This window comes from Battus philenor, unplaced genomic scaffold (assembly GCF_028537555.1).
Source record: "Battus philenor isolate CCGP_79_NKW_IND1 unplaced genomic scaffold, ilBatPhil1.0.hap1 SCAF_3, whole genome shotgun sequence".
NCBI classification, from domain to species: domain Eukaryota; kingdom Metazoa; phylum Arthropoda; class Insecta; order Lepidoptera; family Papilionidae; genus Battus; species Battus philenor.
Window position 1 is genome coordinate 6,142,701 of NW_027181693.1, and position 12,978 is coordinate 6,155,678.

General features: G+C 34.5%; 2 protein-coding genes across 2 annotated transcripts; both read right to left on the reverse strand.

Annotated features, from left to right (window-relative positions):
- Positions 1 to 3,093: 3,093 nt before the first annotated feature.
- LOC137926670 (uncharacterized) lies at positions 3,094 to 3,697 on the reverse strand. Its single transcript, XM_068770342.1, has 2 exons — positions 3,611 to 3,697; positions 3,094 to 3,453 (listed from the first exon to the last, which is right to left on the reverse strand). The coding sequence occupies exons 1-2, from the start codon at positions 3,695 to 3,697 to the stop codon at positions 3,094 to 3,096; spliced, it is 447 nt and encodes a 148-aa protein (XP_068626443.1).
- A 6,876-nt stretch (positions 3,698 to 10,573) lies between these two features.
- Positions 10,574 to 12,120, reverse strand: LOC137927078 (uncharacterized). Its single transcript, XM_068770866.1, has 2 exons — positions 12,009 to 12,120; positions 10,574 to 11,042 (listed from the first exon to the last, which is right to left on the reverse strand). Exons 1-2 carry the CDS (start codon positions 12,066 to 12,068, stop codon positions 10,683 to 10,685), a joined length of 420 nt encoding a protein of 139 aa, XP_068626967.1. The 5' UTR covers positions 12,069 to 12,120; the 3' UTR covers positions 10,574 to 10,682.
- Positions 12,121 to 12,978: the final 858 nt, after the last annotated feature.

The following is a 12,978-nucleotide window of genomic DNA, read 5'->3' on the forward strand; positions in this document are numbered from 1 at the left end:
ACGAATAAATAAATACGGGAGTCCATATCGGTGTCGACGAAGTCAATCAGCATAAATTCAAAATGGCGAGATGTCTAGTAAGGGAACTACACTGAAAAAATTAAATGGTTATTTTAATGGATGTAAGAATGGAGACAAATTATATATTATTTGTATAAATTGTTATTTAATAGCACATAATAGATAAACAACTTAAGTAATATGACAATGACAAAAGTTTTATTTATTACAGTGATTAGAAATACATGAACAGCAGTTTTTCGCTATACCGAACACTGTCTATTATGTTTAACAATATCACTTTGTCAAGTTAAAGATTTATTTCGAGATTAGCTTTACTATAAAAACAATCAGTAATGATGTACATGGTTTCATATTCAACTTTTCCTCTGAGTATATTACATTCATTCAAAATTCTTTTAATATCATCTACTTTGCTACTGGTTTTGAAAATTTGCACAGTTCTATCTAAATCGAAAGTCCCGTTATCGTTTCCTATGTTTAATTCTCTGCAAAAGCAGTATAAATACTTTTGGCTGTTTTCGTCATTAGGAAGACTCCAAGGAATCGTTTTGTATAAAGAATTTGGAGGTACTCCAAGTTCATTTACGCATTGAGAGTCCACGGCCTTGATTTTTTCTACAGTCGCAGCAGGCAATTTAAAGATATCCTGTGATATAAAGAATATCTACTCGATTTTTTATCATTTTTGTAAAATATACATTTGCATTATAAGAATCAGTTATATGTTATGTTACCAAATGAATAACGTTTAAGATCACGTGTTAAAAATCGCTATAACTACAGTCGCTAATCCATATTACTGCGTAGGCTCTTAGTGGTCGTGAGGTGAGTGAGAACTAAGTTTATACAATTAAATTTGTTTGTATTGTACAAAATACAAATGAGTAATATAAAAAGGATATTAAATCAGGTACACATAAAATAGTGTTGTAAGAATCAAAGGCATGGCAATTGCTTATTTATAGTCTGTGAAGGCCTCAGACAGTTGATTGATATTTCACCATAAAGATATAGCTAGATTGTAAAATGTTATTAGTTTAGCGAAGCTAAGAAGACAAAGTTGTTATTTCTCGAAACTGGTCTCTATAACACCGTTGCATGCTTACAATGTCTCAGGTTACAAAGATAAGTTCTCGTGATTTTGTAGTTGTCATTTCCATTGTTATATTTGGTTAAGTTTATAAGGGTGAACCTTTTCTACTTTCTAAATAATTTAATCTCTAAGACCCTTTTCAGTTCTTACGATGTTATTCAACGTAATTTTAAAAATATTTCAGTTCCATTGTTAAAGTACTTATTTAGGACTGTGTTACTACGGCTTGGTTACTACATTTCTAATAGAATACGTATTGCTATTATCAACGAAGCTCACTTACTTTGACAGATGCATTTACGCCTAACAAAAACACAAAAGAAATCAACAGCGTTGTGTAAATCATTGCTGTACAACTTTTTACTTCCAAGTGTAGCAGACGATTGAGTAAATTACAACATTTTGGTTTTATATATATTTATTTCGAGAAGTTAATTTTAATTAAATGAAATAAATCATATGCGCTACCTATATTGCAAAAACTATACGCGTCTTACTTTTATTTTATACAATAAATTATCTCTTCGCTATACAGTATACTCGTATGTAGCTATTTTTCGTTATTTAATAGTCAATCTTTCTTCACGGCGTTCACGGTAATAATTTTTTTTTTTAAAACAGAACTTCATATTCATGTTTACATAATTTCGTTGTCTCAAATATTTTTAATAATTTATATTTTATGCTGCATATCTTATGTATTTAATTATTTTATTTTAAATGTGTTAAAGAATAGAATTCGTTTCGAAACATTAGTCCAATGAATGTTTATGGTAAATCTGTGAACTTCCTTATGAGAAAGCTTGTAATGTTTTATATTTTGTAATAAAAAGGGATCAACCAACGTTTTAAAGTATTAATTGCGTAAAACTTGCTTAAGAAAAAAGCAACATAGTAAAAGGGATTCAATATAATAAAATTATATCCGTTTTTGCAAATTAAACGTACCATAAAAAAGGACAGGTGTTCATTAAAAATCATAGAAGGTAAATATACCATAAGACAAATGCTTTTTAGAACATGTAATACTAACTTTTAGGAATTTTTATACCTTTAATAAAGTTATTAAAATAAGGAAATTTAATTTTATTACAATTATTTATTAACCATATAAAAAATTTAATAAAAAATTTATTTTGTAATTCTTTGCCTTCGGAACAAAGTAATAGTAGTTTCATAACTTTTTTTTTGTGTTTTTATATATTTTATAACCATTTGGAAACAATTTACCTGCACAAAAACACTAAAAATTTTTAAGGAAGAGCAAACTTTTTTAGTTTAAATTTCTTTCTTCAAATTGGGTTTTTCGTAGAAAATCTAAATACTTGTAATAAAACTATTGATTTTGAATTGAACGTATAATAATTGACAGCAAACGAGCTACATATTCACCCCATTATATTCTATTTTACCTATTTCGAACCACACTGTAACATTTTACAATAGTATTTCACGAACCTGTACCTGTTTACAATAACCTTATTAAAGATACTAAAGACATCGATTTATGTACTATTGTATAAAAATCAACCTCTCTATTATACTACCAATTAGAATGCTTTTAAAAAAAAATTAAACTAGATTTAATTTCCAATCAATAAAGTCAAGTTTAGTTTTAATTTTATATATAGAACCAGAATGTGAGCACATTTAACAAGTTGGAGTAAGCACACCAAACATTGGTATCAGCAAAAACATAATACCGTCTAGGTATTGTTTTTGCTGATACCATTTCACAACATCACCTTAAACCTAAGTCGATATCAGCAAAGAAAAAAATAAGAATTGATAGCATAAATTTAAACATGCAGTATCGAACATAAATTTAAAAATCATTGCAAAACAGTAGATAAATATTCAAGAGTTTCAAAGTTCATTACAAATAATATTAGTAATATGTTATCAATACATAAGTTTCTTGAATTTTACGATTATTATTTTCTTTATGTTTCAAAAACCGTCCGAGATTCGATAATTTACAGATTCAACAGTACAGGAACTTTACTGTAAAAACAATCCGTAATTTTGTACAATGTTTCATAATTACTTTTTCCCGTCAATTGGTTGCATTCACTAAAAGCTTTTTTGATATCGTTCCACATAGTACTGTTTGTGAAAAGTCTCAGAGTTTTGTCTAAAATAAAGGTACCATCATCATTGGCGATACCTATTTTTTTACATAAGCAGTATAAATATTTTTGGCTGTATTCATCATCAGGAAGATTCCAAGGAACTGCTTTTTGCAAAGTACCAGGTGGTGCGCCAACTTGTTCTAAACAAATGGAGTCCACGGCCTTGACTTTTGCTGCAGCTTCAGGCGACAGTTTTATAATTTCCTGCAAAGTAAACGAAATTGTCAGATAAATGAAATAAATAAATAATTGGTAGATATTATTAACACTCCATTTCTAATATGAACGAAATTCTTTTTTGGATCTAGTCCTGTGGTATAAAGATAGTGGTCCCTACATCTTATCTATATTTCTGACGTACTATGCCCCTGCGGTTAGTGTTCTGAACTTTGAAGGTAGTTGTTGGATCTTCCAGAGCTTCCTTTGGATCTCTCAGATACCCTGCCATGAGGAAATGTAACTAATCTACAAAAGTTATTGAGACTCGTTTTACAGAAATTATTTAGATTTACTTGCCACAGGACAATTTTTTTAAAGTACGTAACTTGCAAACACTTATTAGTACAAGTTTTTGTTTATTGGTAATGAAAAATTTTAGTTGATTTTTGAAATTTTTGGTAATTTGACGCATATATATTACATTTGTAAGCCAATGACAAATCTTATTTCCTTTTCTTTCAAAAAATATTATTATAACTAATTGTTAATAAATATATGCTTGAGTACAATATTATGATATATTAACACGACTCAAAATTAAATAATGAGGTTATAGAAATTCCTTTCCTTTTTATTCAGGAACCATTATTTCTGGATAAGATTTGATAAAATTGGACGAAATAGGAGGTATGAATCACATGCAAAGTCTTTTAAAGGTATGGCATCGGAGTGTTAAATAAAGATCTGGAGGTCAACATCAAAAGAACTGCAGATGCTTATTAATAGTTTTATGGGGTTTGTTACGCTTTAAGCAGTTGTGAGTTTGATGGTATTTTGAAATACTAATATTCTTCACTTTAAGCGAAGTTAATGACATTTACTTAGTGATGGTGTTGATGATCTTTCTAACACTATCGTTTGTCTACAAGGTCTCATACATTACAGCGATACTGATTTTAAGCAAAGGTGATGTTAATAATAAATTTATTCTGTGTATGAAGGAATTTTGAGCTTTATTGGCATTTCCCGTATCATTCGTCGTAATTTTGAGAGTTATTTTAACCTTTAGAATTACTTACCAGGATTATTTATCTGATTATGTACACTCCTACATGTAATTCAGGTTTATAAAATTTGATGAACATAAATAAATGCCAGTTGCTTATAATGAAATGGCCACTGTTTAAGAAAAGGTCACTTACTTTAGATGCATTTGCGCCCAGTAGAGTCACGAGGGTAACTAGTAATATGGCGCAAGTCATTGTTGTAGATAGCTTTATTTTCACAACTTTTTACTTCCAAGTGTAAAGGATGAGTGAACTAACGACTGCAATTTTGGACTTATATAACATATTCCGTTTTCAAACGTTACCAGGAGGTGAATTAAAATAAATGATATATGCAAATTGCAAAAAATCACTTAAATGTCATATATCAGCCAATTGGATGTGGTAAAATATAAGTACGTGGTAAAATATGTGTACATTAACATTCTATGTAGTTGTATTTAACTTATTTATTTTATTTGCATCGAAAAACAGAATTCATTTTGAGATCTTTTCGTGACGTACAAATTAACGATATTTATAAAAATTTGCGAAAGACAATTTTATTATTTGTTTTCGTTATTTATAAATTAAAATCTTTCTTACTAACCATATGAGAAAAGATACCTCTTTCGTTAAGTACACACTGCAGTAAGGTATGTCACGTAACACATATAATTATTAATAATAAAACTAACTAAATAAATATTTCGCTCTTTAAACAAACAAAAAATAAGGGTTGATCGTAGAGAGGTGAAAATTTATGGTTGTATGTATTTTTGTATGCTGTATCATAAAAAAATTAAAACAAAAAATTTTGTCTAAAATATAAAAAAAACTATTTAGGGGTCGACCACCCTTAACATTAAGGGGGATGAAAAATAGATGTTGTCCGATTCTTCACCCTGGCCGATATGCACACTAAGATTCACGAATATCGGTTGAGCCGTTTCGGAGGAGTTACATCACGCACACGCTGACAAGAGAATTTTATATATTAGAGATATATTAATTAACGTCATTATATGTAAATAACTACAAATGTTTATTTATTATGCAACATTTAAATATTATAATTATAACATATGTAATAGTACGTCCCCAGCTAAAAATAGATCTTCATCATAGATTTCCAATAAGACCAACAAGGAAACGGCCTACGTTTAACGTCTTCCGACGAACCACTTCAACTGTCCAATTACTTTCATTCATCTATTTATTTATAAATATCTCCTCAAACAGAATAACATTACTAAAACCTATCAAATATTACACAGTCTAACCACACATCAACCTAATTAGGGATCTACTAGGAACTTCACTACCACCAGTAAGAAGACCGCTGAAAAGACCTGCAAACAATTATAGTTTTTTCTACAAGAACTCAGTCTATGAAATAAAAACAGTACAAATATTTTTTATTATAATCAATCATTTTTTGTTACATCGAAAAGAATAAGGCTTGGCATAAAAAAAAGATAACACAGACTAAGACCATGTAATGCCGTTATTGATTTATCATATTTTAGCAAAATAGCTGTTTTATTTTTACAAACGAATTTATAGAGTTTTTAGATTACCTTTAATATACTCCGTAAAAAATAATCCGGTTGTGGTACATCGCTTGATTTATTAATCAAGCGATATACAATCACCCAGTCTTATTAGATTGCCCATTAACAAATTATAAGGTCAAAATGTCTGGTTTTGAAAAACACATTGCATGATATTCATATTTATTTAAAACTAAGGGCCTTATTCAAATACTCTATATTTCATACATAAAATTTTTGAAGATCATATAAATTGTTATGCCTTGCGCAACTTTGATAACGATTACGCTTAGTCATTAAATCATCCACAGGATGTCCAATTATGCACACAGGACATAAGATTTATCTATAGATTACTAATCGAACTAGTTGGAACTAGGCTACATCTTTCTACTACCTTAATGAAGTCCTTGGTCCATCTTGTGGGTGGGTATACTTCGCTGCGCTCATCGTGGTCTAATTTCCAGTATCGAAAAGCCTCACCACTCAACAACTATCTGTTCTATGCGCTTTGTGGCTCACGCACTGCCACTTTCAATGGAATAGGGATCTTCTCTCTCCTGATTCGTTCTCGTAGAGAATTGACGGTTATATAGCTGTGATGGAAGCTTGTTTAGTAGCTGTGATCCTGAAGTAAGAGACCACGTTACTCATACTAAGGTTGCCGTGATTCATCCCGACATGCTCAGAATGCTTATTAGTTTCCTCAATGTAGATTGTACGTGATGACGTCTTTTTAATGGACTTATGAAGTCAATACTGCCCGTGCTATAGTTTTAATATACATAGATTAGGACTAGCAGTATTTGAAATGACATTAGTAAATTAAATTGTAATAACAACACCTTGCTATCACCATTCACATATTTCTAATTCGCAAATTAAACATTTTTAGGTTACAATGAATTTTTTAGTTCAAAGCATATTTACTGCTCTGTAATCGATCCATCACCTCGGACCTATTGGATTATTATTTCTTTACCTTGATATAATAGACAGTAATTTAATTCAAATAAAAAGTATAATAATGAACAAATAATAAAATATGTATTACTTTAACTAATGTGGAATTCGTGTTCAAAATATTTGAGAGATCTTATGTAATTGTCATGAAAATCTTTAAATTACTATATTAGATCTAAACAACAATGATCAGATTATAGCGAACTCAGCGCTTGGCGCGTTCGGATGTTTCTCCCGACTTTCCCGTCTCCCCTATTACTGATTTGCAATAAGGTTTGCTCTCTTGCACCCCGGTGCAAGGAATTCGCTCGTACAGCGTTTGGAAGTGCAGAAGTGTCCTCGGACTTTCTCGTCTCCCTTTCAGCTGTCGCTGCCCGCTAAATCCTATGGCCCTGCGTACGGATTCGCTACGTTCAGCGTTTGTAGTGCCGGAAGTATCTTCGAACTTTCTCGCATCCCATACATTGCTGTCGTGGTGTCCGCCTTCTTGCACACCAGTTCAAGAAAACCGTGCAATCAGCGTTAGGAGTGTCGGAAGTGTCTTGGGACTTCCTCGCCTCCCATAGTACTCGTAGCTGACGCAGCTTTCTGTGTCTAACTGTAGAGAACGTCGTCAAGATCGTCCCTGAGAACCGGCAGTGATCGCACATTCAGTTTGTGAACGGTCACAAACTGCGCTGTTCCTGCCTCTTCGGTCCGGACGGCTCCTTCGTCGTGGCAAGTCAAGAAGCAAGCCGCACCCGAGGTACGTGATCGGTCAACATCCGCTGGCCTGCTCGCTTCCCGCGTATACGCGTACCGACATCAGTTGCGCGTCATCGCTGTTACTTCTCATCCCGGGGTGGGGCCGCGGTCAGCGTGTGACTAGGCACTGTCTCCCCTGCCACCGGCGCCCCCGCGTAGTTTGCTTAGGGAATTAGGTAGGTAACGCTAGGGCCGTTAGGTGCGTTTTACGGACACCGGGTGACTCCCCGTCTGTACGACCGTTTAGGGTACAGTCTTCGCTGAGCTTAGTTAGATTTGCTGACGCGCTGTGACGCTGAGAAACGCTGGTTTATCTCCCGCCGGACACGGCTGTCCGGCATACTGGTGCGTAGAGTGACCATCGAGGTCACTTCATTTAGACTCCCGCGATTTCATCGTTCCGTGCTCGCAGTGTCCCGCCCTCCCCCTGCCGTTCGGCAGGGAGATGCTGAATAGTTCGACCCCACCCTCACTACTCCACCCAACAATAGCGCAATCCTGGCGTCATTACACGGGTCCTCCCATTTGCAAGGATCCGGTCATCACTTTCGGTCGTAGGATGGCCATAAAATACCCGGAGGAGTTCAAGGCAGATGCTAAGGACTGTCTCTCCCGCTTCCTCTAACTCCCCGCAGTCACCTGACACCCCCGTCCGCTACGAAAAGCGAAAGCCCCTCTGCATCGAGGACCCGCACCTGAACGACGGCTCGTCGGAGTGCATCTCATCATGGCAACCGTTGAGCTTTCCTCCAAGGGAAATAAAATCTTCGACTCCAAAGACGTCTACTCCCTATCAGGGGTCTCACCGCAGAGGCATCGTCGGCCAGTGCCAAAGGTGCCAACTATATGGCCACGCAGCTCGAAACTGCTTTTTCCGCTCTCGTTGCGTCAATTGCCTAGGAGATCACGGGACGGTCACAGAGACACTACCCGCGCGTGTCCTCTGCAAGACCGAAGGTCACCCCGTCAACTATAGGGGCTGCTTTAAGGTGCCTAAAAAACGCCGTGCAGGTTGCCCCTCGACCTCCCGCCCTCCTAAAGTCGCCGCTCGACCAATCGCCTCCGTTCACGCGGTAAAAGTTTCAAAGCCCACGTTGAAACCTCTTCTCCTCCCTCTGCTCCCAGCCAATTTAGCCTGGGCGAAGCCAAACTTCCCGGGAGGCAAACCCGTCACCTACCCTTCCGCTCGATGGTTGATCATGAGCAACTGAAACCCTCCAAGCCCCTAACGGGGTCCCCTTCGCCTTCCTTCGGTCCCTCGGAACGCTTTCTGTGTATTGCGGTACACTCGGCTTTTCTCGCCGCCCATAAAGCGGATTTTAAATTATCTCCGCTTCCTCGTCTCAACGCCAGGATATGCACCTCACATCGAGCCCCAGTGGTCTCGATGCATATGTCAAGCGCCTCTCGCTTACATATGACACGGCGGCCGCGTCCACCTAATCCGCGTTCAAGCGAGGTCCGGAGAGACCCGTGTCTCTCCCGACCGCCGAGTAGTCCTCGATTCGTCCTACACACACTACACCTCATTCACTACACTGTATAGTGTACATACTATATAGTGTAGGTGTATACATACACGGGTGTAGTTCTCCGCGTTTGTATGTCTTTGTTGTAACTGGGGTACGATCACCAGCGTTAATTTTTTTAGTTCATGGACCTCTTTCCACGGGATCAATTTCGATGAAGCTGCACAAAGCCTAGATCGCCTAGCAGCATAGCTTCAAATACGTCACAAGTACAATCAAAATAGAAAATATCGTGGCGATCGTTGGGGGAGGCCTGTGCCTTGCAGTGGGCGTCCATGGGCTAAAAAGAAGAGAAAGATGAACAGAAAACTGTCCCAAAAATAAATCATTTTGTTTGTGGTACCATTTAGAAAACTTGAATCAAATAATCAACCGAAATGTAACAAAAACTTCGCAGTATACTATGTATATACATATATATATATATATATATATATATATATATATATATATATATATATATATATATATATATATAATTATAACCTATGTAAGTTATACATATGTTAAAAATATGTCTCTTAGATCAAAGTGGCAATAAGCTGAGCATATCGCGCCGTAAAGATAAAAGGCTTACTGCAGTCAACAGCCAACCAAAACATGGACATGAGATATTTCAGAACTCGCATTGAGTATCTGAGTGTACAAGCCAAATAACGGGAATGCATGGAATACACCGGTGGAGATGTCCATCTAAAGGAAAAAGGAAGAAAAAGGGGGATTCAAAGGAAAGGTAAAGAAAAACATTAACTAATTGGTGATTAACATTGGAGAGACATAATAACAACATAATATCGTTAGAAATGTATTTTTATTAATATTTGGACATAAATAGCTTTATTCATCCATTTATATAGGCGATGTACAGACAACATAGGCGTTTGCGATGTTTTGTCATCGGTGGTTTACCTAGAAACTAAACCTTTACCAGCCGAATGGAAATCAATAAGAAAATATTGCATTGCCGTAATGATGCTATGTTATAAGGTTTCTATACATTATCACGTTTTACTCATCGTTTTAACATGCTAAATACAAATTATTAGGTCGCGCGTTCGATTCCCAGGATTCAGTCTTAGCATTAGCATTTTCTCATTTTCTTTCTACATTAAATATATAGGATTGCCAATGCTCACAAATAAATTTCCAGAAGATGCGTTCAGTGTCTTTTGCATACCATAATACTACACTGCGATCGCCAATCTCCCTGCCAACCGAAATAATTATGTTATATCCCCCCAGAGGTATCTTGGAGGAGGTCTAGGGAAACGACGATTATTATAAGAAAGGCCATATAGTATGTTTTAGGGAATCATAAATAATATAAACATTACATAGTAATATTTTAATTAGTTCATTAAAAATGCAGGAACAAAATTTTACTGCTCCTCTAACCATCCCCTCAGTTTAAGTAAAAAAAAATTATGTTACTTTGTCATTCACATAGTTAGTTCGATACCAACATTACTATAGAAACAATTTGTAATAATATATATTGTTTCATATTTAGTTTTGCCTGATTTTAAATTACATTCACTGAAATTTTTTCTTATATCGTCTAGTCTATTACTGTTGGCAAAAATTTTCATAGTCTTGTCTGCGTCAAAGGTACCATTGTCATTTGCCATTTGTAACTTATGGCTCAGGCAAAATAAATATTTTTGGTTTATGTCATCGTCGGGGAGATTCCAAGGGATTATTTTCTTTAAAATATCAGGAGGAGCTCCAACGTCTTTTACGCATTGCGAATCTACGGCATTGATTTTTGCTATGATCTCTGGAGGCACTTTTACCCTTTCCTGTAAAATAAAGATTAATAAATAAATAAAAGACATAAACTTTCGAAGTCATCAAAAGTAGCACGAAACAAGAAGTATATCCAAAGATATTTCTTTGTAAATTGTTACATGCTGTTTGTTTTAAGACATTTTACCCCGACCTAATATCACGATGATTCAATACGGTCTACATGGATACGAATTTCAATAAATATAATGTACGATGTACATATGGTACCTAATCTTATGGGCATCTAGAAATAAAAATAACCTTGTTATGTCTTTTTCTAGACTTAATTTACATTTTATCAAAAACGACTAAACTTAAACTAGTATATTTTAAAGTACTTTAAAGTAAAAATAAAACTTGGGAATGAATTGTTGAAAAAACTTGTTTGATTATATTTTTTCGAGCTTCTTCTGAGTAGGTAGGCCAGTTACATCAGGGATATAAACCAGCATTTAAATTAAAGGTCATTTGGAGCCCTGATATTTAAGTTAAGTTGAAAATGCTATTGGAGAGGAAGCTCAAAGTGATTTTAGGTTTTAACGAATTGTCCTGTTCTGGCATTCTTCTTATAATGTATAATATGATCATTGTAAATTAATTTCAAAAATAAAAGAAGATTACAAAATACTTGCAGAAGTAAAGTGAATGAAAAAGCTAGCGATGTCAAGACCCTAGGTTGCGGTAAGATAAGTAGAGGTTTACCGTTTCTTTGAATATTAAAGAATTGATTAAAAAAGTTATAGATTTTGTAATTGCGTCGTATATTTTAATATTTGCTAAGGTAATCACTATGAAAGTTATTAAAATAAACGTAAAAGTATTTATGGACCATTTTTATATCTATCTTTATATGAATTCAAGCACAGTTAACCTTATCGTCTTTGAAACTATAATAACTTGATTTTAAAAGTAAATCGGAACATTAACTAGAACTAGTTTAAAAAATAGAGTAGTTGTTAAAAAAGGGTTTTACTTACTTTTGATGCATTCGTGCTTAGTACGGACACAAGAGAAATCAATAGAATAGTATAAATCATTGCTTTAAGTAGGATTCCTTTTCTACAACTATATGTCTCCAGATGTAAAAGACAAGTGAGTAAGTGGCAACGATTTTGTGTTTATATATTCGTGGTTATCTCTTAATAATATGGAAAGGGAGGCATCGGACAGTGTATATAATTTAAATGCTTGTGAAAACTAGTTTTCAACTCTATTTTCATACTTGAACTGGTTCCTTGCTATGCTGTATAATAAAGTCTTTTAATTTATAGGCTCTTTTCTTTTTTAACTAAAGAATATTTAAGAGAGACTTTTATTTTTTTACTTTCGTTTTTTTTCGAGAGTAGCTATTATTTTAAAATATATAATATGTAATATTTTACAATAATACGCATATTTTTCATGTATTGATTTACTTTTTTATTGAAGTGTTGAGATTGAGGATAAGATTATATCTTGAAATACTAGAATATGTATGTATTGAGGGATAACAAGTCGTGGCTTTCGTTAAAACTCATGTTAGATATGTTGCAAATATTAACATGTACTGTAATATTAATAAAGACACGAGAATTTGGACTTTTTTATTTAAAAAATTAAAATACTTTATTCGTTATATACATTACATTAGAACATTACTTACATGCTTTTCAATGAAGGCATTGCCTCGATGGCCAATGCAAGAGAGCTGCCAGGGTGTAAAGACTGCACCACAGAAACAGCTAAATTGATGGCACAGCTACGGAACGAGGATTGGCCTTCCTAATACATCCCGAAAGGAAGAAGAAATAGTGTATCCAAGTCACACACACGCGCTACATAATATCCAAGTAGCGCACGAGAACGTGCAGAGCTTAGAGCAAAAGAAATTAAAATTTTAGTTTGCGGATCTCCTTACCGCGAATCCTGTGACAGTCGAAGCCGGGACTAACAATGTTTGATTCATAA